General features: G+C 39.9%; 2 protein-coding genes across 11 annotated transcripts in view; both read right to left on the bottom strand.

Annotated features, from left to right (window-relative positions):
• Nucleotides 1–7,855, bottom strand: part of LOC146381490 (calcium-activated potassium channel subunit alpha-1a) — a 97,797-nt gene extending 89,942 nt beyond the window's left edge. For 2 of the 6 annotated variants that reach the window (XM_084937559.1, XM_084937558.1), the window contains exon 1: nucleotides 6,909–7,849. In XM_084937559.1, coding sequence (XP_084793685.1) covers nucleotides 6,909–7,142 — 234 coding nt within the window. In that variant the 5' untranslated portion in view covers nucleotides 7,143–7,849. Of the gene's footprint in view, nucleotides 1–6,908 lie in introns of all 6 variants that reach the window. The other 4 variants (XM_084937555.1, XM_084937554.1, XM_084937556.1 and 1 more) reach the window with 4 other exon arrangements.
• A 664-nt stretch (nucleotides 7,856–8,519) lies between these two features.
• The window catches only part of LOC146381489 (disks large homolog 5-like), a 30,701-nt gene continuing 11,744 nt past the window's right edge, over nucleotides 8,520–27,476 (bottom strand). For 4 of the 5 annotated variants that reach the window (XM_084937549.1, XM_084937550.1, XM_084937552.1 and 1 more), the window contains exons 6-34: nucleotides 27,140–27,396; nucleotides 26,457–26,769; nucleotides 25,534–25,764; nucleotides 24,280–24,464; nucleotides 24,036–24,161; nucleotides 23,681–23,813; nucleotides 23,423–23,547; nucleotides 23,003–23,178; nucleotides 22,750–22,853; nucleotides 21,351–21,443; nucleotides 20,079–21,026; nucleotides 19,822–19,945; nucleotides 19,419–19,563; nucleotides 18,295–18,416; nucleotides 17,698–17,778; nucleotides 17,462–17,621; nucleotides 17,101–17,178; nucleotides 16,121–16,283; nucleotides 15,912–16,045; nucleotides 15,450–15,614; nucleotides 15,149–15,332; nucleotides 14,751–14,899; nucleotides 14,279–14,449; nucleotides 13,947–14,143; nucleotides 12,929–13,072; nucleotides 12,628–12,755; nucleotides 12,105–12,214; nucleotides 10,248–10,357; nucleotides 8,520–9,438 (exon numbers count right to left, since the gene is read on the bottom strand). In XM_084937549.1, coding sequence (XP_084793675.1) covers nucleotides 9,335–9,438; nucleotides 10,248–10,357; nucleotides 12,105–12,214; nucleotides 12,628–12,755; nucleotides 12,929–13,072; nucleotides 13,947–14,143; nucleotides 14,279–14,449; nucleotides 14,751–14,899; nucleotides 15,149–15,332; nucleotides 15,450–15,614; nucleotides 15,912–16,045; nucleotides 16,121–16,283; nucleotides 17,101–17,178; nucleotides 17,462–17,621; nucleotides 17,698–17,778; nucleotides 18,295–18,416; nucleotides 19,419–19,563; nucleotides 19,822–19,945; nucleotides 20,079–21,026; nucleotides 21,351–21,443; nucleotides 22,750–22,853; nucleotides 23,003–23,178; nucleotides 23,423–23,547; nucleotides 23,681–23,813; nucleotides 24,036–24,161; nucleotides 24,280–24,464; nucleotides 25,534–25,764; nucleotides 26,457–26,769; nucleotides 27,140–27,396 — 5,160 coding nt within the window. In that variant the 3' untranslated portion in view covers nucleotides 8,520–9,334. The remainder of the gene's footprint in view (nucleotides 9,439–10,247; nucleotides 10,358–12,104; nucleotides 12,215–12,627; nucleotides 12,756–12,928; nucleotides 13,073–13,946; nucleotides 14,144–14,278; nucleotides 14,450–14,750; nucleotides 14,900–15,148; nucleotides 15,333–15,449; nucleotides 15,615–15,911; nucleotides 16,046–16,120; nucleotides 16,284–17,100; nucleotides 17,179–17,461; nucleotides 17,622–17,697; nucleotides 17,779–18,294; nucleotides 18,417–19,418; nucleotides 19,564–19,821; nucleotides 19,946–20,078; nucleotides 21,027–21,350; nucleotides 21,444–22,749; nucleotides 22,854–23,002; nucleotides 23,179–23,422; nucleotides 23,548–23,680; nucleotides 23,814–24,035; nucleotides 24,162–24,279; nucleotides 24,465–25,533; nucleotides 25,765–26,456; nucleotides 26,770–27,139; nucleotides 27,397–27,476) is intronic. The other variant, XM_084937551.1, reaches the window with a different exon arrangement.

Here is a 27,476-nt window from a genome sequence, read left to right as displayed (position 1 = left end):
TGAATTTGATGGCAGTTTTGATTTCAAAAAAGTTCTGGGAGCTGAGGAGAACAGCTGATGGATTTTCCCCCCGATCTTGTCTGACAGGATTCTACCTGATCAACAGACCAGCATCTTCTTTGTTGCATTTTTCATTTCATGATGCTCCGAATATTTTGAGTGGCTGAAAAGTCTGGAGTGCTGGCAGGCCAGTTCAGTGCACTCTTCTGCAACAAAGCCACGCTGTCGTAGATCCCAAAGATCACGAGCTTCCAATGTTCATTTATCCAGATTCTCTGAATCTTTTGATTGTATAAATGTAAGTGGTATATTTTCTCAGTTTAAACCTTTGATTTCTAGTTCTATCGTGTTACACCCCTATGTGACCCCTACCCACCTTGCAGTGGCAGGGCAAGAGTGTAGGTGTTGCCAAGGCTTAATTACCGACCATTTTTTTGGTTGTTTTTTTAAGCTAACTAACTAGTTAGGTAATTCTACAGACTCTACTGTCAGTCTCCACTCTATGTTGCTGCTTTTGAGCCAGGTGGTAACATAAATGGGGTTTTCGTGCGAGACTAAACACAGGTGTGTTTCTGTTAGTTGTTTTTGGTGAGATGAGTGATGGTTTACTTAAGGATTTCACTAGAACTGAGCAAATACTCTTTAGCAGGTGTGTTTCAGCTAGGTGGCTGTACTGCCCTTCTATTAAAGCAGGTGTTTATTTTTGCTTTGCTGTCTTAGTTTATTATGTTTGATGGTTGTCCTGAGTGGAGCTAAGCCTCAGTGTTCAGCAGTGAATGGCATCTTTGGTCTGCTGCCTGCTCATGATTTTTATGTTTAAAGTTCCTTTACGCTTGGTACACCACTGAAGGTTAGCTAGGTGAAATTAGTTTGGGGTTTTCAGTTTTATTATTGTATATTTGCTTGAGAGTTGCTCAAAGTTAAAACAGTAACACTGACTTTTGTAGGAAATTTTGTGAGAAGGTTGAGGCAGTTTTATTAGTTGTGGCCCACTGGGAAGCATTTAGCTGCGCAGGCATGTCGTGTTCAGCTTCAGCTTTGTGTGGACATGCTTGTGTGCATCTTTATCAGCGGTTATGGATGCCTAATGATGACATGAGTGTTTTGTGCTTTGACCTCTAGTGTTGTAAAGAGATTGGCCCACTTCTGGTGGATCACTTGTGAATGTTGCTGCCCGGTTGAGCCACATTTGTTGAGATTGTGTCATGGGCATGATTCCCCATTTGTGGTTGGTCACCAGTACACTTGCTTTACTCACTTTTTTGGACATAGTAACATGTTGTAAAGGAACAGGTTGCATGTAACCATTTGTGCTGTGGAGACAATAGATCACTTTTGGTTGAGATTATTGGTTCCTACTTTGGTTTGTGTGTGGACTAATTCTTCTATTTGTGTGTGTGTGTGTGTGTGTGTGTGTGTGTGTGTGTGTGTGTGTGTGTGTGTGTGTGTGTGTGTGTGTGTGTGTGCTCAATTTGACAACTTGTATGATCCTCTTGTAGGGGCATTCATGTATGTTTAGCGAAGTCTACTTATGCGAAAGCATTTGATGGGCACTGGTCAGACACATACTTGTTCCTGTTGCCAACCACACATGTCCTTTCGGCATTGATCTTTCAGGTCTGGAAGACGACTGACTGACATTTTTTAGTATTTTAAGGCCCCTGGAGGAAACTGGGGTCGTGTTACAGCTTTTTGCAACCTCTACCCAACCTACAGAGCAGTGCAAGAGTCTAAAGTGTCAATTGTCTACAACTGAGATAAACTTGTAATTTAAAATAAAATGAATCTTTCTAAAAACTCTGGTGTCAGTCTCAACTCCACATTATGGTTTTAAGCAAGGTTATAACAGAGTTTGAGAATTTCAAATCATTGCATTCTGTTTTTATTTAGATTTTTTACACAGTGTAAAGTATTTTGGACTCGATTTATATTTATTTTCTACGTGATTGTATAGACAAAGTGTGAGGAAATTTGTCCAGGAGTTACAGGCTAAAACAGGACTTTGAATGCATTTGTTATTTAACAGAAACTGCAGTATTTAAAATGGATAAAAATGCACTGAAATGCAGCAAGGACATTTAGTTCAAATGATTAAGATAATACTTAATGCTAGCTTTCCATTTGATATGCAAAAATAACATGTGTGGAAACCAAACACCTTCTTCTGTCTTTGTGAACAGAAAAAAGGCAGCAGGCTACGGGACAGTTGAGATGTTTAACAACTGTGTTCATATGAGACCTGTTGGATCCCAGATGGTGCAGTGACAGCCAAGCTCCACCTTGCTGCTTATATTATGCAATGTGAGCAAGCTTATACTTAACCAACTAATTACACGGCCAATTAAACAGACATTTGAATGAATACATTTCCTTTAGTTAAAAACGAGACCGACAGGCTAAATTGCAGAGGACATTGTCAGAGGATTTAGGGTCTAGTTATTAAATTATGCTGCCATTAGGTGCTACTTCTTATTACTGGGATGTGCGAGATGTGCTCAAGAGTTCTTAGCCAAGGAAAAAAATGAAATGGACACTAACCAAATCCTGCTGCAGAAAACAAAGTTATGATTCAGCGACAGAGAGCAAAAACTGATTATTTTCAAAGTAATTTATGAACCCTGATATTGATATTGATGCTGTGTTGTATTGCCTGGCTGACTATCTAGCTTTTTGTGTGTGCATATGCAAGTCTTTATGTCTTTGTCTGTGAAGATGACAACAGAAAATTGCCACTCAGCTGTTCCGACTTACTGACTTGTAATTGCTACTGTTCGATCACGAGCCCTCAGCTGATAATTACAATGTTTCAGACAGCACTTGAATGCACCATGAGCACGACTCTTTACCTGAGTCCTCCACTCAACACCCCCGCAACCACACCCTTCCATGCCTGACACATCTAAGGTGTCATGTTGAACTGCCTGCGTAAGAGAGGCGGTAAGAAGAACAACAATCCTTTAAATCCTTTTTAGCCAATAAAACGTCACAAATTAGATACGAGACAACATGTATTTAAATGTAATCAAATTTTAATAACAGATAAAACCCAGCTGTAGGTACTTCAGATTTAATGCAGTGACAGCACCAGCATGCTGATGTTCAGTGTCCTTCTGTAGCCTGCAAGCATTAAGTATTAAAATCACACTGAACCCCTGAAGCCCAAGGCTGCTGTTTGACATTTCCACCTCAACAAACTCCACAAATATTGTCACCAACAGCTGCAAAACTGTTACAGCAAAATTGCAACATTTGAGCTCAATGATAAGAGACACGTGGAACAATTTTATATATTCTACTTGCCACAAGTCCAAAGGCCATCTTGGACAGGTCACCAGTCTATCACAGGGTTAACATAGAGAGACAAACTCTCTATGGCAAATTTTAACCTAATGTGCCAGAGCACCCAGAGAAAACCCACATAGAAACAAAACCCACATACAAAGGCCCCAATCAGCTTGCAGCTTTAAAGCCAGGACCTTCTTGCTGTGAGGCCACAGTGATAATCACTGAGGCACCTTGGCGGACCACCGCCCAATTAGCCAAATTAAAACTAGAGTTATTAACACCAATGTGATTGGACCTGTTCTAAAAGTATGATGCAACAAAAATGATTCATAACAAAACAAATGTAACACCTCTAGCAAAGATGTCATACTTTGACACCACTACAGATCTCTTAGGTGAGCAGGCGATCTGACCATTTGGTATATGTCATTCCCTGCTTTCCTGTCTACTTTCTACTGATGTATAATACATTTAAGTTTTCACAGCACTCCTTTAAATCGATATCAAGACTGCTCCCTCACCATTTATGTTATAGAAGGTGTGTCTGTGAGAGGTAATGTGGTTCTTGTGATACCAGGTTTAAATGTATGCAGGAGTAACACCTTACTGCATCTTGGTACCATCAGAGCAAAAATGAACAGACCTATAAGCCAGAGAGATTTAGGATAACCTACTTTTGAAATACATCATTCAAGAGAGTTTCTATGCTCCCTTCTGCGTTTACTCTTTGGTCCAAATAAGAGTCAAATGATTAAAAAACAAGAAAAAAATGCTGTTTGGCCTTATGGCCCCTTTAGATACAAGACTGATGAAGAGTGAGCAGAGATGTTACGTCATCGTGTCCCAAAAAGGCTCCACTGAGCACGACATTTCAGACCTCACCTAATGAAAAAATCCATAACAAAGGGGAACATGAACGTCTCCAGAAAAATTTCATCACAATCCATCCATTGCTGTTTTTTGTATCTGGATCAAAACCAGCAGAAATACTGCCGTAATAAACTTCTGGACACTTTGGGGCATCAGGAATTCTTATTGTCCAATGAAACATTATCACTGAACACTAGTCAGTTCGTGGATAAGTGGAGATGTGGTCTCTCAAAACTCAACGCAAGCTAATAAAGAAGTGTGCGCAAGTTTCACAAAGTCTGCACCATGACGGAGGAGCTGCCACAACTTGTCATCCTCCCATTGTGAGTACAGTGCCATTTACAATGAAAACAATTTCTTCCTCTTTCCTAGACGGATAATAGCAGCCATTCATCAGAACCTCGCAAATGACGTGTTTCATCGATTTCCATCAGTCTGGGAGAACAGAGCCACAGAGATGGAGGCTCAGAGACATAAGAGCTGTCAGATCAGAGCAGAGTTGGGCAGTGAAAGCCCCACAGAGGGGGAAAACAAAGTTTAAAAAAAATCAGAATAGAAGGAAACAGATTATCAACTCCCATCTATGAACAATGCACTTAACGCTCCATGTTTGGGCTGCTAATGACATGCACAGACTGGGAGGGGGTGGGGAGGTGTTCCTCCAACACAACCTGCCACATCTCACAGCCACTGCATAACAGAGATTTACTCTTCTAATGAAATCCTTTGCTTGCCAGTTGCTTAGCAACAAAAGTACTGATTCATATGGCACATACGGTATGCGCCTGACACTGCATTCCTGACACTTTGGAGGAAGGTTGCTTCTTGGATGAGGAAGAGAGGGTGAGAAGAAAACAGGGCAGGAGTTATGAAATGAATGCCAGGAGAGCAAAAGGCAGAGAGGGAGAGATTGGAAGTGAAAGGATGACCCGTCTCTGGCTGACTCCCACAGAGTAGCACAACAGGTTGGTGGAGCTCGGCAGCTCCACAAAAACACACAAAAAGACCTGACTGCTCTCTTATATGCGCACATAAACAGTGTTCAGCTGTGGACCCTGAAACGAAAAACCTCAGCATGATCCGTTTTCAGGAAAGCATTTCTGTTCCAATTTTCTACATCTATAAATAAATCTTGGCCAAAAACCAAACCAAACAAACGGATCCTCTTAAATATTAGTCGGAAAAATGTGTCGGTCTTTCAGGTTTATTCATTTATGAAGCAAAAACCTGAAATATTTGTAAGTTGTCCCTTTGTATCATGACAACTAATACAGCTGAATTGTTGGTAGTTTATATTTGGGTGCTGGGAAGATGTATTTTCTGTATTTTAAAGAAAGAAGATACATCGACATATTAAATAACCCATGACTCTAATTGTTATGTGCAGCCTTAATTGTAAGCAGCTTCAACCCAACCATGGAAATGATACAGACGTCTCCCTTCAAAAGGTCAGCACCACCCTGCATGCAGCCTTTAGCGATTCTGTTACACCCTGACTGCCTGTCTGAGAAATGAATGCACATGCATTAAGACAAACTGCTCCATCTCTTGCACTTTTATCAGCTAGTCCATCTTTGTCCTTAAGCATATGCGTAATGGCGGAAACTCTAAAATGAGACTTTATGGAAAAACACAACAGAAAGATTTTTTATTTTTCTAACACACGACTGCAGACGGCCTGGCGCAGATGATGTCATTACTGTGAGGCCGAAAATGTAGTAGCAGTTGAATTAAATACTACTGCTGCTGTCTCTGGAGATTACACAAAGACACGTATGAACATATCTGACCCATGTAGCAGCCCCTGATAGCTCCATATGTCCTCAACAGGTGAGAGTATTCCAGACTTTATGAAATACACTAAACAAACTTCAGCTGGACAGTTTCAGAAAGAAAATGATGCTGACTTCAGATTATGTTGACAAGAACTCAAAAGGGGGGAAACTACGCTAAGTTGCTGTTTACAGAAGATTAAAAATCCCTTGTCCTCAATAAAATGCAGCTGGATGGATTTTTGTTTGAAGCATTCCAAAAAATAATAGTAAAAATAAGATTCAGCAGCACATTTTGCCTCTGCTACTCTGGATAATTTACAGAACAACCAGTGAGAAATTCTTCAACAGAATGTAGCTCCAATCCAAAATGTCCTGCGCTTGAGGCCGGTGGATTATCCACATTAAGCGGGACATGATATCTGGAAACACCAGGTTTTAGTTTTGCTCCCCTATTTTTAGCAGCACAATTTAACTTCCACTAACCTTCAATGTATGACCACAAGTATTGGTTGTACGTTGTACAAATGTCAAACTATCTTCATAATATTCCCACAAAGTGTTTTCTTATTGTGTGGGAATTAAGCTCCTCAACATGTTAAATTCATATGATAGTTAAGCTTTTTACAATACTTGTAGGCTACTTGTGCGCTGGATCACCTTCAAATCAACTAAGAACAAACTGAATGCGGTGCACCAACAAGTGTTAGCTGTAGCTCCAACTGCAAACCTGCTGTTAACGAGGACCAACTTTCCTCGTTAACAGCCTACAGTCCAAGATCAAAGAGGTTTTATTATAACAGGCTCGCATTGTATGTGACATTAAGCCAAGAATAGCAGAGTTCATTATTCAGAGTCATGCACTGTGATTGGACCTACTACAGATTTAATTACAAGCCCAAATCAAAGTGGCTGCTGCACAAAAACCCCTCTATGATGATTTCATGGAGGAGTGCTGCGTTATGAAATGAGCTGGCGTACCTTCTTTTTGGCGTTACAGTGGCAGCATACGGTCCACAGGTATTTGAGAGTTCTCCACAGCAGGATTATGAAGAGACCCCCAAAGAAAGTGACCATGGAGGAGGCGAGGAAAGCCCACCACATCCGCTGGCCGTTGTTATCACAGGGCACATCTGGTGAGAACGGGATGATCACATTCATCTTGGATATGTGGATGGATGGGTCCGGGTTGAATCTCTCCCTGTTTTTCGGCATTACCGACTTCTGGTCACCTGCCAGCCCCTAAAAACAAACAATCAACTCAACTGGGATTCAGGGCCTTTGGGGAGCTCCAGCCAGCGCCCCCTGATGCCACAACGGCTCAGGCATGTTCAGCCAACCACCTTCCGCTCCTCTTCCATCTCATCTGGCTTCACTCTAAGCAAAGATGTAAAAGTTAAAGTCCACACGAGCCACACTCGCAATTAAAAAAAAAACCCCAAACTTCTTTTGAAATTAAGATCTCAGTCGTGCGCCTCACGATGCGCGATCTTGGCCGGGATTGCGCGTCATCCGTTAGACGTGTGCGTAAAAATCAAATTTCTTGTTCAAACTCCTCAAAACTCACGGTTTTCTCACAGATCCGATGGATGAAACTGCAGCGGCGTTATGATTACACTGAAGAGGCGTGCTGTCGTCGCCAGTCGATTCACTCACTCCTCCACCTTGTTTTTTTTTTTTTTTTTTTTTTTTAAAACAGCGTAGCCTTCAGCAGGTCCGCTACTCGAGCTCAGCACCGCACACTGTTGAATGCCGTCCTCGCGTCAAAGGCCGCAGTTTGTCGTTTCCTTTACGGATATATCGTTTGGGTTGGAAAAAAAATGACCGTTTTATTCTTGTACGCAATTCTGGTTCTCCGACTCCCTCTGTCACATCCATTTGTTGGAAGATGGCATCGCAGATTTACAGGTAGCGGGGGAGGAGCCATCAATAGCAGACGTCGATGCTTATCTTGATGTCTGGTTATTTATAGTGACCGCTTCATCAATTTTTGATGGTTGTAACTTTATGGTTAGAGCCACCGTGCTTTTAAACCCTTAATTTTGTACGGACGTTTTAGTTTTGTACATTAGATCTATGTTCCTAAACTATAATCAAATTTCAAACTGTATTTCCATAATAAGGTGGGGCAAACTGACGAAAATGAAATTCTCTTATTGGTGTCCTATATCTTTATATGGAGCTTTAACATCAATCTAAGGCTGTCTGGAGCCTTTAAATGAGAAGACGTTTTCTCCAGCACTGATGGAAATACGAGTTTAAAAAACACATTGCAGCAGAGAATACACCATACATTTTCATTGTTTCCACGCCATCATGCATTAAAGGCTTAGAAAACCCAAATTGTAAAAAGTTTCCAAATATTGGAATAAGAGTATTTATATAGGCAGTTATAAAAACATGGTAAGGAAAAGTACTAAACAGGACATCTTGTTTTCTCTCGTCTAGTGGTAAATTACTCCCCCTCGAGGACAAACTGTGCACTGATTGAGGTCCAACGTGAGTCCAGTTTTTCTCGACAAATAACCAGCCCGCTATTTGTGAGCTGATGTTAGCATTCAGATGTGCAAAGAAAACACAGACAACTTGCACTCCATTAACTGAATGTTTAATATTTTATAGAAACAATAACCTTCATTTGGAGAAAGCCTGACGTAAAGTGTTTTATCTGACATCCAGATGAAATGCTCTCAACGTGATTGACGTGAAAATTCAAGGAGGAACACGTACATGTGTTTAGCCAACAGATGAAAAAAAAAAAAATCCCTTCTTAAATTTAAAAACAAAAAAAAATAAAAAATAAAAATCCACCTGACAAAGAATATTGGCAGAAACTAGCAAACCTGCTGCATGATTTACAAGGAAAATTGCAGTGTTAATAAGTGTGGTGTATTAAATATATTTAGCTTGGCACAATATTATATGAGGAGTGAAATGCTCAAAATAAAGACTGACATAATGTGAAGGAAGCAATTTCTCCTCTATAAATAAGAACATTATTCACTAGAGAGCTACAGTTGTATAACAAAGGATCATAACCAACATCTTTGACTTGATTAGATAAATTAAATGGCAAGAGAAGACATAAATATAAAGGAGGGAACACAGTGGTCCATCTTCAGTTTGGAGTTGATGCAGAGTCCCTGTGGTCTGACAATTCAAGGGATTAAAGGAGTGCTACTGAATATGAGGGAATACACAATTCAAGTATTGAAGACTAGTGTAAACAAGTCTCTGTACTACATAATTACTGTAGTAGGAATATTGCAAATGATCATGTGTGCTGATATTGCTGTAAGTGAGAAGTATTGGATGTTAACCATCGAGTCTGCTGTGAACTGCTGGATTTGAACATCTTCGCTACATCCTGGAATGTTTCTGGGTGACATGAACAAGGGGAGATACTTTTACAGGGCTCCATCTGGAATCCACAGTACTTTACTCTGTTCCTGCTCCACGATGGTCATGATCTGAGTGCAAATGTAGGAGACGCTGCCTCCCTGGACAATACCTGCAATACAGTTGGGAGGAGGGTGGTATTTTTGTGGTTAACACATCCCATTGAAAGTTCTTTGATTTTTTCCATTCAGTCACTCAGCTCCCAGACCAATGTGATTTTTTCTTATTTTTGCATAATCCAAGCCCTACCGATTTTCAATTATATCAAGCATGTAATGAGACTAATGTTGACACCAACCAACAGGACTGTGGAAATAAAAGACTTACAGTTGTAAACTGTGAAGACAAACTGGTATAAGCTGTCTATCAACAGATACTTTTAATGAAAGTGCTGATAAATATAATCACAATCGTGGCATGTGTGCAGAAGTTGGCCGGCCTACTCTCCCTAATAGACGGGATCAGTTGTGGTATGTGTTCATTGCAAAAGCCCTTGTGTATAAGTCGCCTCCTTTTCTAGTCATTAATCAGGCAGACAGTTGGGTGTCAGACTGTCTGCTGCTCCAGATACCAGAACTTTAACTCTGATTTCTTAAAGAACACACATACAGTGCTCCCAATACCTCCTCTTTAAGACTAAACTCTAAATAACATGAAATAAATACACTTAAAAACAAATCTCAGAGACTATCACTAAAAATGTTGGACATACAGCAATAAATGCCATCAAACAGTTATTGATGGACTTTTAAGCCCGAGGTGAAAAAATGGTTACAAAAATACACCTTTCTTTGTAAACTGGGATTCAGTTTGCAGTTACACATTTCTGTGTACTGTAGGTGTGGTTAAGGTTACAATCATTAGAATTATAATGCCTGTATACAAATTAACATCGAGTGAACATAACCCTATCCCACCAACCTGTGAAGAAGCGGCTGTAGTCCTGCTCTATTTTCTGTGCTGCCTCAAACTGCTCCTTGGAATGTTTCTGAGACAGTTTATCCCGCAGGTACAAAGGGTCCTTCTGCTCTCTGAGGAAACATCAGCCCTGTCAGCCTGCTACAAAACCTCATTTCAAACACTCAAAGTGTCAGATTCTTGATGTCAACATGTCAACAAAACAGTCACAATTTCCATATTTTGTATTACTAAAAATCTGCAGACATGTTTATAACAGTAATAATAGTGTGTGGATATTTTAAAACATCTTGAACATTGCTAAATACAAATTTTAGAGTGAATTTCTTTTATACAAAAATGTGAATACATTTATCCCAATTCAACTGCATATAAATTATTCATGTTTCTGGGCTGCTACTGCCAACATTAACTTAAATGAAAACCATTTTCCTGGAAATTCTACTGGCAGTAATAGACAAGAAAGTCTTTTTGGATAAATCAGCAAAGTTAACAAGGATCAACTACCCTTATTAACATTTTATCAAAATGAAAATAAAAAAAATAAAAAAATACTCAGATGTTGACTAAAGTAACTATAGATGCAATTTAAAGGAGATTTCTACTAGTTTTTACAGCAAAACTTCTCATTTCTGCCAACAAATCTAACAGCTTAGCTTCAGTGAAATCTCCCTACTTTAAACCCATCCATCCCACTCAGTACCCATGACCGCACACAGCCTTGAGAATTCATGTGTTTACCAGTCTTCATCTTTTACCTCCGACTTAACCTAGAATACCACTGTCTCTCTCTCCTTTCACTCATTATGCAGTCAACATTTTGGTCTGCTGATGCTTCTCAGAGGATAGAAACCCATGAAAAACCTTGGGCTCCTGTCAGTTGCTGCAGCAGGCAGTGGGAGGTGTGTTTTTGTGTACATGGAAGCTGAGGCCGGCAGGGCATCGTGTGTTTTTAGCCACCCACACCACGAAGCGGAGCCACAGGCCTCGTGAGCCCCTCCCAGGACAGCTGGCACTCAGCTGATGACAGCGAAGGCTTAGCAGGAATCAATCTGAACCATGTTTGCCTGCTGCACCGTTTCATAGATTTATGGACGCGTGTGTGTACGTGCGTGGTGGAAAAAGCCTGTTCCTGCCCGACCCGAGTTTGCCCTGATTTGCATGCGTTTGTGTGCGCATGTGCATGAAGCACCATGCCGAAGGTTCAGCAGATTTAATCTTCCCACGGATTACAAATGAAAAAGCAGAGGATCTGTGAGCCATCACCATCAGTCGATGAAAACAGGTGGTGGAAGAGAGCACGTCGTGTCTTCGCAACTAATGATGCTGATCAAATTTTGGTTGATCAATTCGTTTTGTTATGGATGGAGGGCAAATGTGATTATAAAACCAGCAAGACTTCTGCGGATGCCAATTTCCCAAGCAACTGTCTCAAGCCAGATAAAATTAAGCATAATCAAGAATAATCAGTCCTTCAAGCGAGAATGGCTTTAAAATGGGGGAACTTTAAGTAATCTTTAAATAATTCTTTATGACTCGACATTTTTAGATTACATATTGATTTAATGCCCAAGTAGTTATTTGCAAAATAGAAACAGATTATTACTTTAGTTCAGAATATACGGATGAGTTTTGTTCATGAATTTGAAAATGCTATGGCCCACATTTTCCCTTTCTTCTCAGAAACAGCCTCCAGAGGCAAAAGCTTTGGATGAGTTCTCTCTGTATGTTGTTCAAGGTTGACAAATAACTGGGTAAACAAAACCGGTACCACAACACAAAGCATGCTCAACATGTCTGACAGGTAGAAATAAAAAAATAAAAAAATTTAAAAGTCAAAGCAGGCATGAAATTACTCACTTTATCTGCTTGGCATTTTTGTAGCGGATGAATATGATGATTGGGTAGATGTGAACCATGTGAAGACGTTCAATGGCGTGAGGGGCAATGTCAAGTAAGCAGTGACAGTCCTATGAGAGAAAAAAATATGACAGGACAACATGAGAAATGGGAGATGTTTCAAAAAAAGAACACTGCAGAAAATATCAAGTATTTATTTTCACGCTCTGTGTTTAAAGACTTCTAGCAGTTTATGGGATATCAACAACATCATAAATGTCAACATAAAAAAATAAAGGTTCTTTGAAAATATGTAGCCAATCAAGTTATTTTAATCAGTTTGGAAGTTTGGCTGTATTGCATTATTTGGAATGCAGCTGAAATTCCTCTGAAGATTGTAAGAAAAGTTGTAAAGACAGCAGTGCATAAACTTGGCAGCTGTAAAACTTCAAGCTACAACTGCTATTGGTGCAGGGTCATAAATGTGTCATTTCTGGACAAGCAAATCAATAAATAATGCAGATTAAGGTTATTTTAAATTTACCTTTTCTGTGATTTCTTTTATTGAGGCGACTGTTGTCACGTCAAAATGCCCACTCCTCCGTTTGTAATCAATGAACACACAATCCTTTACTCCACGCTCTATTGCCTGCTGAGATGCCTTCATAATTTCTAAAAGTAAAGAAAAAAAAAGCAACATTTTTTATTTTAATATACACGTCAAGTTCTCTGATCTTTGAGTTTCATGTTAGGTAGCTCTCAGTGAAATCTCCCTTGCGCAATAACACAAGTCTGATGGACACACACATCCTTCATGTATAAATTCACACAAATCAGAAGCTCACCAGGCAAACAGCGACAGAACTTGGTAGGAGCCTCCTTCTCCAACATGTCCTTACAGGCCTCCACTAATGGACCCAAGATCAGCACTGGACGAGGCGAAGAGCACTCCACCTTCTGAACCCGCTGGTACATGAGGCTCACGCCGTCTGTGCAGGGAATAAACGAAAGCAATTTATTCCAAAGGCATAACAGGAGAGAGACACTGCTGCTCATTTTAACCATGGTTTCTGTGTCATGTGAAAGCTTCAGTTTCTTTCAAGAAAAATCCAGCTATATAAACACATCTTCATGCCTGAGATCTGCCTCACAAATCTGGCAACAAATCATCACGTAAGGTTAATAGGGACATTCAAAGTAGCAGTTTCTATCTAGTATCAAGCCTAAAGAATAAAATCTGAACTTTTCAAACTTGAGAGTATTATTAAGTCTTAGAGATTAGGCTTAATTGGGAAAAGGCTTTTATTTAAATAAATAAATAAATAAATAAATAAATAAATAAATGTATGAACTTTTCTTTAAACACTTAAAGGGAACTGATTTTAAACACCAAAGACTAAAATTTATTTGGTAAAACTGTGGTGTCTGTGATGAAATGTAATTATGTTTGTTGCACCTCCAGATGCAGCTGTGTGAAGTCTGATAAATTGACTGAAGTCAAGACTATATCCAGTAAATTAAATCTTGGATGCTTAGAAAGTGAGCAAGCCTCTGCAGCGTGCTCCACATTCAAACCTCTGAAAAATCTGCCTGTGGTTGAACAGATTTGTGGGTAATTTTAGGTCCAACTCTTGAGAAGGAATGTGTGAAATACAATAATCTGCTGTATTCACTGTGAACTTTTTGATTTCAAACCGTCCTTTGTAAGTTTAACAATGTGATGACAGTATAATGCAATGCTGGTGAAGTAAGCGCTCAAGAAAATCCAAATATGTGCTTATTCCAGAATCAACCTTTCTTATACAATTATGTCTTTTTTTGTGCATTTTTAAATAAAGTTGTGTTTAGAAGAGGGTTTCTCACCCTCTGTGATGGGTAAAGAATCTGTGCTAATGGCGTCCAAAGCCGTCATGTCCTTTCCATCCTTGGATCCACTCCGTTTGTGCTTTAGCCTCCGGCGAAAGAATGACCTCCGAGCAGCAGCAGACAGCGTCCTGCTAGTGCCGTTTTCATCCTTCATATCAGCCATGCTGTGCCTTCTGTAGAATTCCTGGTCCATCCTTATGGAGATAATATTTCAATCCATATCAACATGCTATCAAACTAATGTTCTTTAACATTAAAGTTTGATGAATGTAGAATTTCTCATCAGATTTTCTAAATCAGAAAACCACAAATTCTTACACTGTACTTACATGTATTTACTTGGAATCTGTCCTTTCTCTAGTTTCTGTGCACTCTCATCAAGCTGCCAGGCCATCCAGAAGCCAAAATTACCATTTGGTAGTGTGTCTTCAACATAAAGGATGTCATCTTTCTTAAAGCTTAGCTCCTGCTCCATTTCTGCCACTCTCTCATAAAGTGCTCTGCCAAATATGAATAAAGTAGTTGGGGAAGATGTCAATGGCATAATAAACAAAACTTTGCAGACTATAATGGAAAAACAAGTCTTACAAGCTATACTTACAAGCTTCAACAAGTTATTGACCTGACACACAAATCACAAAAACATGTCTGTTCTGTTAGCTCAATGTTCCCAAACTTTACCGCCCATTTCCCGGTGGTTAGGTTCCATTTTGGATTTTGTTTAACATAAAATTAAAAAGGCACAATATTCATGTCATCTCAGCAGTTTAATTTCAGTGGCCTGATAAATATTCAGGGTACCTTATGAAAAATCCATCTCCGGGACTCTCTCTTACTGCATCAAGGTTGTCTGCATAGTTCTGGACCTTGAAGGTGATCGTTTCAGCTGGTTTCAACAATTCCAGGTAAGCATCTTCTTTAGTTTTGTTCTTCATGCTGACACCATTGTACTGTTTTAAAAAAAAACAAATAAATGAAAACTATAAAGACAATCATCTATAAGACAGAAAGCAGTCAGATTCTATGTCTAAACCTGCTTTAATGTGCTTTTCTTCTAGCCTCAGAGCATTATAATACAGGTACACAAATCACAGAATTATGTCCAGTATTGTTTTCACTACAGCTACTGCAACTTACTCTTTTTATTGAACACATGACAACTTTGGTGCATCATAGTTATTGACAAATATGAAAGATACCTCCAGCATCAAATCTCCAGGCAGTAAACCATCAGGACCCCTAGCAGGGCTGTCATCATCTAAACTCTCCACAAAGATGCCATAAAGGTTCCCTCCACAGATCTGAACTCCCAGCTCCACGTGGATCCTCTTCAGCCTCACCAACCGATAGTCTGGAACCCTGCGCTGATTTGAACCAGGAAGCCTGAAAGAAAAATGCATTTTAAGAAGTTCGACCAGTAGATTCAAAGTCTATTTTAAAGGGCTGTATTAAAACACCATATCAACCCAGCGAACATAAAAGCAGATATAAAGCTACTACCTGGAGGAGATGTGTGGACTAGTGGCAGGAGTCGTTTGTTTGGATGCAGGAGTAATCGTGCCTTCATCCTGCTCACTCAGTAAATCTACAGTGGAGTGATTGTCCGGTGTGGTGGCTCCGCTGTCATGGGGTGACGGCTGGTTGCTGATGGATTCCATCCGAGAACTAAAAAGATGAGAAACAAAGTCAGAATCTTTTCTAATCATTTAATATATTTTACCCTAAAGTCCAAATAACTGGTTTTTAGAGAATAGACACTTTAGGGTTTGTTTACTGTTATAGCACATTCGTGCCATCTCCTTTTTAGTGTTAATATTTGTTACTCAATCATAATTACATAACCCATTTCTTATTCCTGTGCTACAGTATGAAGCCTTTACGATTGTGTACTCATGCGTTTGCTTTGCACATACTATGCTTTATACAGAAAAGGGCACTGCTAAGCTCTCGTCTCCCTCTTACCCTGAACGAGAGTGATTCCCCAGCTGAAACATGTGTGGATTATACTGAGCCAAAATGGTGACCGTGTCACATTGCTGCCCGATCACCAGCCGTGCCTGCTGCTCATTGGCATTGCGAAGGTTGATTCCATTAAACTGGAAACAGAAGGGATTCATTGGAGGCAGAAAAAAATGATAAATCATGGATATGCAGTAAAGTAGCTAATGTACCTCGAGAAGTTGATCTCCGTACTCTAATCGAGCTTGATGAGCAATGCTACCTGCTGTCACTTTGGACACAAACACTCCGCCATTCTCTCCACTCACAATGGAGATACCAAGCGGTTCTGCTCCCTTCTGTACCGTCACATTTCGTGGCTCCCCCAGGTACGGCCTTCAGGGGAAAAAAAGAACATTTATGCGTTTTGACATCTTATAGAAAGGTTGCAAGCATGCAACTTTGGGAAAGAAAATTTAGAATAAGCTCTTCCCTTCAATCTAATGTTTTCCTACACAATATGAGTCTGCATGCTATCATGCATGTCATGTATGCAAATAATCACCGAATCATGTGACATTTTTCACACAAATGTGTATTGTTCAAACAATAATATGCACGAACCAGCCACAACATTAAAAACCCCTTGCAGGTAAAGTAAATAACAGTAATCACGATCCTGGTATGTGGCTGATACCACCCACAAAAACAGCAGCACCATATGAAGGCAACGACAGTCCCCAACTGGACAATGTCAGGGCCTCCAACCTCTCAAAATCCCAATCTGATCAAGCATCTGATGCTTGAGCCTGTAGCCTCGTGTCTGACAATACCAGACACGCCCAAAGGTCTTATGTTTGTGCCCCTAATGGTCCAAGCTGTTTTTGTAGCACACTGTACCAAGAACACGGTTTTAATGTTGTGGCTGATGTGCCAAGCGTGCATTTTCAAATCCCACTTCGTGTCATGCAATCATACAACATTTAACAGCATTCTGAATAAATAATGAGCAGAGAAGATGACGACCTAAGGATACACATCCATTTCATTACTGCCATTATTAAACATTCAAAAGAATCTAGCACCGCTGCTGCAAAGTGAGTCTAGACTGTAACATTTATATATGCAGAGTGTAGGCAGAATGATAAGATCTGTGCTCCAACAGTCCTGCAGACAGTGCTTATACTGTATGTGCTACCAGCACAAGACAAACCTCAAGCTTCTTAAAGAGAAGAACTTGGGCTTAATTCCAAGTGGAGGTCTAACAGAGGAAGTGCAGTAAGAGACAAATCTGAGAAGCAGAATGACAGGGAAAAAATAAAAACAGACAAAGACAGAAAGATTTCAAGTTACAAGGCTCAGCAGCAGAGAAGAAAGTGAAGATAATAAAATGATAGATTGTGGTGACAGTGTTGGATGGAGGCTTGGGGCTTTGTTTACTGCTTTGCAAGCATTTAATCACAATGAACCAGACAAAAAGTAGAGACAAATGGTGGAAAACATGTCTTGTGGTGCTGAATCATGGTGGGATAAAGATAAAGATTCGGACAATGATGAGGATTCGGTTGGCCTACCCATCCTTTCGCCTGTCACCAATCGAAGCAGGGCTGACTGATATCCTAGGTTGGGTGGAAATGGAGCTCTGCGATTGGCTGCTAGTGAAAGACGACGTGTCCAGGTTGACAGGGGACATTGGAGGTGTTGGGCTGCTACCCTCCGAATGTGTAAGTGAGCCTGGAGTGACAGAGGATATAAAAAAATTGAAGTAACATTTGGTATCAGTAGATGTTGCTCCCAGACTGAACAGTACCTTTGTCAGATCCAGTGGCGCGAGGATAACGAATTGGAGGGATCTTAATCCGTTCTGCTCTAAATTGAGTACCAGAGGTGCCTAAGAAAAAACAGGAAATTTATTAAAAGGGTCAGTTGACCCATACTGAAAAAAAGAAAACAAGAAACATTTTCTCACACAACTGAGGGTATCCAACCATGTTGATATGGGAATTCCCCAGGAAATATATGAACAACTGTGATAAGCCCCTTTCCCCGACACTGCTAATCTAAATATTTACCACAGAGCAAATGTTTGATGTAGCCAGTTAATCACCATCATCTCCTGAGCCAATTAAACTGCTACAAGACTTTCTAAACACTCATTACAGGAGAGTTGCATTTAAAACTGACATTTCATAAATATAATGAGTTTAAGAGTAAAATTAAAGTTAAATGATTTTGTGTCACAGAAGTCCGTGTTTGCCAACAATGCAACTCGACGCCAGTTAGGTGTTTTGTTAGCAGTGATAAATAGTGGGCTAAATAAGTGCGGACTGAATTAAAAAAATTTAAACAACATTATTCACATTTTAAACATGTCGTGAGTACCATAAAACTAGGGCACCATACATACTCATTCTGTTGCTGCAGGGCAAGGAGTTAGTACTGTGTGGTGGTTGGCTGCAGCTCCGCTCAGTCAAGTTTCCAGTGCGCTTGTGGCTGAGGTCCAGACTGAGGCGACCTTGATGCTGGGGGCTAAGAGTGGGGGGGGGGGGGGGGGGGGGGAGGAAAAAGAAAAGGCCTGCGTAAGTCCCCCGGCAGTCAATTATTCAACCCAGGGCAAGATATAATTTGCTACATGCCATCTGTCCATGAGATCTGGGGCAGGATACACAGTTGTTTCGCTGCTATAAATACACCATTCAGGATTGAGCAAATCTGTGGTTAAAATGAAAAAAAAACAGTACTACTAGAATTAATGTCTACTTTGCAGTAAGCATCAAAATAAACTGTTAAATCTATATATATAAAAAAAAACAAACATCTGAAATTGTCTTTTATTTCTAACTAATGCACCAAAAACCAGAAGTATGTAGAATACAATCACAGCAAAAAAAGAATACAGAATAATTATTAATTAATCTCTCTCTCTGCTTCAAAAGAGACAACAGTCTAACAGTTGAGATAAAATATCAGTTTTCTAACAGATATAGATATTTCAAGATGTCGTAACAAGGAAAAAAGTAAACTTAAAAAGCATTTGGAGAACACATTTCTCCAACAAGGCCGATGACCTAGCTCAGAATTTCTTAACGACGTGACCTAGTTCTGTCCCAAAATCTGGTGTCTTTCTTTGTCCCTGCTCCACATTTCCACCAAGTTGTATTTGACTAGTTGCTGCATTATCTGTCTAACAGACAAAAACAGCACTGAAGATACTCTACCTGTCGAATAATTCAATTAATCATGGGTGAACTCTATTAAGTCATTTCAAAGACCTGGAATTGAGAGTTCTGTTTCACCGACAAATTGTAGTGGTTTAGTCGACTCAGCTACCTTCTTCCTATTAAATGTCTGCAGTGAATGAGGTGTGATTGAAACAGAAAATTTTACTTGACACTATATGCAAAATAAGTATACTCATTCATTCATATATTCACATGGCAAAATGACAAGAAGATTTTTAGGATTCACAACAGTAAAAAGGCTCGTGAAGAAGAGTTGGACTCATGCATGTTGAAAAGACTGACAGAACACCTTGTGTGTGTACGAGGATGACTGCTCGAGCTGGGAGCTGGAGGAGGGTTGTTGGCCTGGACCTCATGGCTCCAGGCTGTGTAGACAGGGTTCCTCATGACAGCCGTCACAGCAGGGCAAGGGGCAAAACTTCGTTGTGCAGGGTCTGGAGGACAAATAGTGGGATTAGACATCAACTCAAAAGTAGTAGTTATGTGACATAACATAATATATATAATCATAACATAATATAAATATCAAGCCTTTATTAGTTCAATAGAAAAAAAAACAAACCAACAAATCGAAATCAACTTTCTATTTTTATTATTAGTGATCCATGCAGTGTTTGGAAATGTGGAAAAAAAAAAAAAAAAAAAAAAAAAATGGAAAAAAGTGAACACATTAAGCTGTTCCCATAACTTACGTGATGTAATGCTACTGTAGCTTTTGGGTGCATATTGTATGCTGTACCGATTGGTTCGTATAGGAGAGAAACGTAACAAGTCCACTGGCTCTGGGGAGTGTTCATCGTTAGAGAAACTCTGTACCTGCAAGGAGCAAACGTACAGCTTGTAAGCCTTTTAATTTTTGAGGAAATAAGGGACACAAAATAACAAACTATAGCATCTATAAAATGTCAAATAGTAAATTCCTCAACATGTTCTTTAAATACTCAGTTACCTGAATGGGAACAGGAATGTGCAATGGAGTCACATTTCGACGTAGTGCTGGTGCTGATTTTGGCCGGTATCTTTTTTTTCCTTGCACTTCTGTCCTGTACCGATTCTCCTCTTCTTCCTCCTCAGCAGGTTTCTTGGAGCTGCCCTTGGCCTCTCCTGGAGGGCCATCATTGAAATAGCATTGGTTTCCCACCTCTCCCTTGTCCTTAGGATTCGTAGCTTGGGCAGGGGATGCTGGTGGTGTGCCGGTGGTAATGGTGGAGTCCGACGCGGAGCTGTTCTGCTGCCGATGCTTGAACCTAAACGAGTCGCTCCTTGCTGGTGGGGTGGGGGGTGTCTGAGCAGATTCAGACACTGAGCTCTGCGGTGAGTGAGACAGGGACATGTAGTCCAGTTTTTGGGCTGCATCAGGTCTCCTGAAAGCATTCATGTCAAAAATGGACTTCCTCTGTTTGGGCTTCTTATAGATGGACAGTTGGGTGTACTCTGAAACAGTTCCCACTATGACTTTAGGCCATGTGCCTCCACTGGGCTTGACTGGCGAGCTCTGCACTCGGTCCACAGCAGCCTGTGGTGAGCTGCAGTCGGACAGAAGAGGGGTGAAGGTAAAAGGCCGATGCTGGAGGTCCTGCCTCCGGTAGCAGAATTCTGGGTGGGGTTCCGAAGGACTATGTGAGGCAGAAAAGGAACGGGAATGTGGGGACCCATTGGAAAAGGGTTTGTGGTGGGAGTGAGTGCTGCCACTATTCAGGGAGTCACCGGTATCCTTGCAGGCTTCCTCCCCTCTGCTGCCAAAGTCACAGCTACAAATGTCAGTTTGTGTGGAACAATTGTGCTTAGAGTTTCTGCAGTTTCTCGTGTGGACCTCACAGGACTGGAGTCGCGGGATCTTTTCAGAGTCTCTCAAAGTTTCATATAAACTCTGGCCAGAACAGCTTTGGGGAAAGAACTGTGCAGGAAGAAATGTTGATAAATATACATTATAATAGTTTAAATGCAATAAATAGCTTCCGATGAAATGGATGATCACTGACATTTTTAACCAAGAACTTGAGATAGCATTTAAAAATTAAAGATACTGGTAGTAATTAAGGTTTAAGAAGACTTTGCATTGTCTATTAACCCAATGAGCATTTGCACGAAGTAAGCATTGTACAACTAGCACAAAGCCTGACTATTGGGAGTCTATTAGAAGAAACAGCAGTGTGTGATGTTACAGTTGTGAGAAGTAAAACAGAGGAATCTGTATGTGTTTGGGTTACGGAGTTTTTACCTTCATGAGGGAGAGGCTGAGAGAATTTCGGCAGTTTCTCAGCAGAGACTCACATTCAGAGAGCGACTTGTTATCGAGCGCAATTCCATTGATCTGAAAAAAAAAAAAAAAAAAAAAAAAAAGTCCCATAAATAAGAGCTTACTTACCTAGACATCATCATCATCGTACTCCATCTTGAAATGGCGTCTGCAAATGTGCTAGTTATGGTTAGAATTTAGATTACCGGTATCTGAGGTGTGCACATCCTCATTACACAACATTAACCATTAAAATGATGGCTGACGTGTACTTGGGTACCAAAATAGTGGCCACCTGCCCTTAAAAGTAATCAAGTCCCTCAAATTTCTTGATTAGGATTATGGAGGCACTTTATTTTTTAAAATATCAGATTTCTGTAAATAATGCAAGCTGTTTTTAATAACAAAGTGAGATCATACTGAATTCCCTGTCTCAAACATGTAGGTAGGACATCAAGACAATTCAGGACTTAAGTAGGATTCTGAGACCTCCCAAAAACGAAGCTTAGACTCATATTCAGTACAGTTATTGATACTGATATCAAAGCAGCCAGCTATGATAGAGTGCATGATGTAAGACTATCAGCAAATGATGGTCTATTAATGAATTTTGGGTCCTGGGCAGTGTTAAAGCTGTCAGGGATAAAATTATAGCATAAGGACAAATTACAATATAAAAAATCATAATGGAAGCCGTTCGGAATAACCGGCATATTCCAGACCAATAAAGTGTAACATATATGGTGGTCTAAAACTTTTAAATAGTCAAGCCAAAAATGATTCCTAGTCATGACTTTTTCTTTTTTTTTTATCCAACATAAAAGTGCTGAAATGAAAAGATAAGTAGACTATATAATTGTGTTATGGCCTGTATGTGTGGTTTGTGTGAAAAGGCCAAGTTTGGGAATGTGCTAGCTTACTTTCACTAACATTTAATCCTAGTTTAACTGACAGATTTTATATTATCTGACATATGAAAATTACAAAACTATGTTAATAGTGTGCTGTGAGCATCTTTGTATTGTAGCTGATATTTTGGTCCCTCCAGTGAATTTTTAGTAATGTCAGATTTTACTTCATCTCAGAGGTCAGCCTCACTGGAAGCACACAGTCTCCATTATATCCTCTCTCTATAACAGTGAAACTGGCTGCATTATTTCATGTTCATTGAAGTTATGAAATGCATACATATACACAACAAATTTCCTCTACTGTTTCAACACTGTACTTTGAAGACAAGTAGTTGGAACATGCTGCAGTTGTGCTTGTCTTAAAACAACTTGAATGTGGTCAGTAGAGGGCACTAGAGACCACAGCCATCTCTTGATAACAAACAGGCTTTTATCAAACAAATGATAAACTTTTCAGTGATCATACTCACAGCTAACAGTCTGTCACCAATAGTGAGATTGCAGTCTTTAGCAGCTGGGCTGCCAGCAGCCAAAGTGGCAACAAACACTCCGCTTTCCAAACCTAGTCCACTGTCTGTGGACAATAAGAAAAACACACCCCAATTACCATCACGTATACAGATAATTAAACGCAAATACTTTGCACTTTAATGTCATTACTAGCTTGTTAAGGCAGACATTATAACAGCGAAGTTTATTACTTATTTGGAAATTGAAGCTGACCTTTGTGTCCAGCTAAGTTTATCTGGATTGGAGTGATGATCCGTCCTCCTAGTGACTTTCTTCTGCGAACCACCATATTAATCACGCCCTCGCCACTCAACACAGCTTTGATCACCTGCTTCCTGTCTTTATTGGTCAGGTCCACATCATTTATTTTAAGCAACCAGTCATTTACCCTGAACAGAAATAAGAGCGAATATAATAATAATGAAAGAGAAGCCAACTATGATGTGTTGTGTAAATTGACATGTATCAAAAATCTGATTTTCTGAGTGCTGCATACTAAATTTTACAAGTGAAAATATGAAAATGTGTTTCTATTCTCCAAATAAAGCTTATTATTAGAACCAAAACTCAGGTGTCAAATGACAAAGGGAAATCAAAACATTTATATACACTGAGGTGGAAAGTGACAGTTACCTTAATCTTCCCTCAGCAATACTTCCTTTATCCACCTTAGTTACAAATACACCACAGTCCCCTGGTAAATAGGGATCATTTACCCCTTCAGCAATATCAAATCCAAGTGCTTTCAAATCCATGTCCTGCAAAAATGAAAAATCATGAGGAATATTATGACTTTTTGATTCTGAATTAGTTCATTCATTAAGTGCAATTCTCTAAAGGCAAATCACATTTCTTAAAAAACAAAAAAAGAAAACTCTAAATGATCCTTACTCTGTGCTTCTCAAATTCTACAACTTCTGTCTCCCACTCCATTGAGTCAGTGTCTATGGCTGAATCATGTGAACTGTGGGCCATCAGCTGACGATATCTTGCTTCCTTTTCCAGCTCATCTTCCAACTTTTCTCTGCAGGAAACATGAAATATGTAGCTCTTCGGTAAGTATTTCAAAGTAATTTGAACTGTCCTGTGTAAATAAAATTCATCCACTGGGTGGCACAAAAGATCATTAAGGAAGAGAAGCACTTTTAACACAAATATAAATCAATGAATAATATTCAAGTTTACCTAAAATAGAACACAAGACATTTATCTGTCTCAAAAACAACTTTTGGGAGAAATAACGCACTTTAGTTCTTTGAGTTCCCGTGTCGCATCGTTCTTCTGCTTTCTCATGTCATCCAGATTCCTCAGAGCGTCTGCCAGATCACTCACAGCTCTGTCCCTTTCTCGTCTCAGGTTGTCACACAGTGTACTGAGTGATGCACATATTGTCATCAGGTGTCACATAAAATACACACAAACTATTTTTGCCCAAGTCTCCTCGCAATGACATGCATCTACATCTATATTTTTAAAAAACAAATTCTTACCGAATGCTCTCTCTTTCTGCTACAATCTTGTCCCTCTCCTGGAAGGCCCAGTCCCGCCGACACTTGGCGACCTCAGCCTCCTGCAAGGCCTCCTTCAGCTCCTGCGAGATGGCCTCATACTGCTTCCTCAGCATCTCGATCTCCTTGGTGGCTCGTTCCATGTTCATGGTGGCAGAGTCCTGTTCCTGCAGGAGTAGATCAAATTGATGGGTGATAAATGTCACCGGAGAAGTGAAGGTGCTTTTAGTCTAATATGGTATTTGATAACATGTGGCAAATTCCTCTAAATTTGTGTCATAAGAAAGTATTTTCATCTTTCACCCACTCTGTACACTAACTTTGCAGTAATATTATACTCAACACATGTTTTTAATTATCAGCTTTACATCATTTTGGTGCGAGTTAAGCCTTGAAAGCTCATTGATGTAAATACCCGTTTGACAGCAGTCATTTTGACTTGACATGGCACAAACACAGATGTTACAAATTAGAATAATGAAGCTTGTCCTCTATTGAGGTGACGCTTTAATGTGATTAGTATCACCTGTGTTTACCTCTAGCAGCAGCCAGAATGGCTGCTGTGAGAAAGGTTTGTTTGAATAATAGATCATTTATTTTTTTCTGCTTGTACACTAATCAATAGACTAAAGTGCTTTGTTTTTTTTTTTTTTAAATACAAGGTATTAATTACATGCTATGAAGACATTTTGTTGCTTTTTTTAAGAAACAAAACTTACAACTTAGCTGACTCCATCCAACCAAAAACAAATTTCTGTAAACTAAGATGTAGTTTCCATCTATGATGTATAAAACAGCCATAGACTGGATTAGGTATATAAACCAGATATAATAAAACAAATGTAAAACTCAGTCTGATGGTGTATCTAGAGCGCTTGCACTAGATACACTGTTGCATTAATTCCATTTTAGTCTACAGTTTTGCTTAACAATCCATTTCTGACGCAGTGCAGATTTCTGGTGTTCTTTGAAGTGAGGGTGAGGCCTGTCACTACAATTATTGGTAATTTCCTAATGTAGGCATCCCTGACTTTTATTATAATTAATCTGACAATCACTGTAAACAGAATGATGGGTGAGTACACATTTCTCAACAGAAATCAATATGTAGAAACCAGCCAGCCGATTGAAGAAAAAAAAAATACTACTACTATGTGAGATGGGATGAAGGGATTACTGTCAGAAATAAACCAATCCCTCCATTTGTGATGATAAATCATCTGTCCGTCTGGCTACCTGTCTGGCCTGGTAATACTCTTGCAACAGCTGGTCCCTCTGGATGATGGCCTCTGTCCTCTCCTTCCGGGCCACATCTCTTTCCTCACGCACTGTTTCGATGTCTTTGCAGGCCTGGTTCAGCTCCTTTTGGGCCTCAGCCTTGTCCTTGACCTCGTGACAGTATTTCTCCAGCAGCTCATTCTTTTCACAGATTGCTCGGTCCCTGTCCACCAGCGCTGAGGCCAGCTCCTTCATCAAAAAAAATAAAATAAAGAAAACCAGTGGGTGATAAAAAACAAAGTAAATTTCTATATCTCTTTAAATTTTTACCTTGAGAATTTTGGAATATTTTAATATGATTTGCATATTGTTGTACATTTCCTTTTATGCCGACTTGTTTCTTACATCGCTGTGATTCTGGAATTCCCTCCTTGGGGAGGAATACATTCTTATCTCAGCACAAAGATATGCTGCCAGACAAACTTCCTATTAGATGAAGAACTAAAGAATTTTGCTCCTCTTAAAAGGATTTTTTATGTATTTATTTTGGAGAGCTTCTCAAGTTCATTTTACACAGAAGAGTTAAAAAGCATAACCAAATTTCTCTTCCTGAACTGTGGGTTTTAATAGCAGTGATCATGACGTGGTTACTTTTTAGCCACCCTAAACCTTTGACTGTTGCCAAAAAGAATGACTTCAGCAGTTTAACGACAAGAGATATTTAAGACACAGATATTACGCAAATGGTCATTCTTCATTAACAGTTTCACTTAAATTAAAAGGAGCCCTGTAAATCTGAAGTAATTAATTTCTTTATAGTGCATGCATAATTCCAAATGTCTCTTATCACAATAGTTATTCCTCAAGTGCTTTCTGATCCCGTCTGTGAAATGGTTAACCGTTTTCAGTTCTCACTGATGATCCCTCATTTTAGCTTTTACCTGTCGGAGAGCCTCCAGCTCCTCACTGGCCACCCGTCTCTCTGACGAAGTGCTCTTTAGCTTCGCCTCTGCCATCTCCAGACCCGTCTGGAGCCTGTCCACCTCTTTGATCACCTGATCCCGCTCACTCATGATCAAGCGATATTCACTGATCACAGAGTCCCGCTCCTCCTTGTACTTCTCGCTGTCCTTTGCCGCCTTGAGCTGCTGGGTCTTGAGCCGCGTCACCTCAGACTGCAGCCGTTCCATCTCTCGCTGTAGCTCCTTATTGTGGGCTGTGGCCTTGGATAGCTCTTGGTGGGTGTTGTCAAACCTGCATCAGGCAGGGATTAAAGAATGCAGTGGATTCAATGCCTCTATTAATTTCCAAAGGGTAAACATTTCTACTCTGTCTTGTGCTTAAAACATTAAAATCATGAACAATAAGATCATAGACTGATCAAATGGGGAATTTAAGCATCTAAAAAGAAAACCATAACTGGGAGGACATCCGCAAAGCTTCATCTGCCTTGGATTAAGCACATTTTAAGCACTGTGCAGATCTGACTTTGGCTCTGTACTCAAGTACTCAGTTTGTAGTATAATTTCCTGCAACTGCTGTTTAGTTTTTTTAACAGTTGCTCAGTTTTTGTGTGAAGTATGTAGCCCTGCTGGTTTTGTAGACCTAATAATTCCAGCTTTACCTTCTTATTGAAGAAGAGTATTGCTGCTGATAGTGGATGGCAGCATCTCTTTGTTTCAGCAGCATGTCGAGTTGCTTCTGCAGCCGGTGGTTCTCTTCCTCAGCCTGGTCCAGACGACTCAAATCGGCATTGTGACTGGCCAACTTGTCATTGTAGCGCTTCCTCAGAGTCTCATAGTCACTCTTCACGGCCTCCAACTTGTCCACAGCTGTGTCGTAGAGCTTGTTAAGGACATCAGAGGAGCCCTCTCTCATTACCTACAAATAGCATTAAGTCAGGTTATTTAATGAATTAGAGGGCAATAATGGGACTGCTCACTTGACATAAAATTATATCA

Source organism: Perissodus microlepis, chromosome 8 (genome assembly GCF_051167445.1).
Source record: "Perissodus microlepis isolate ML-2025 ecotype Zambia chromosome 8, ASM5116744v1, whole genome shotgun sequence".
NCBI classification, from domain to species: domain Eukaryota; kingdom Metazoa; phylum Chordata; class Actinopteri; order Cichliformes; family Cichlidae; genus Perissodus; species Perissodus microlepis.
This window is presented reverse-complemented; position numbering and strand designations above follow the sequence as displayed.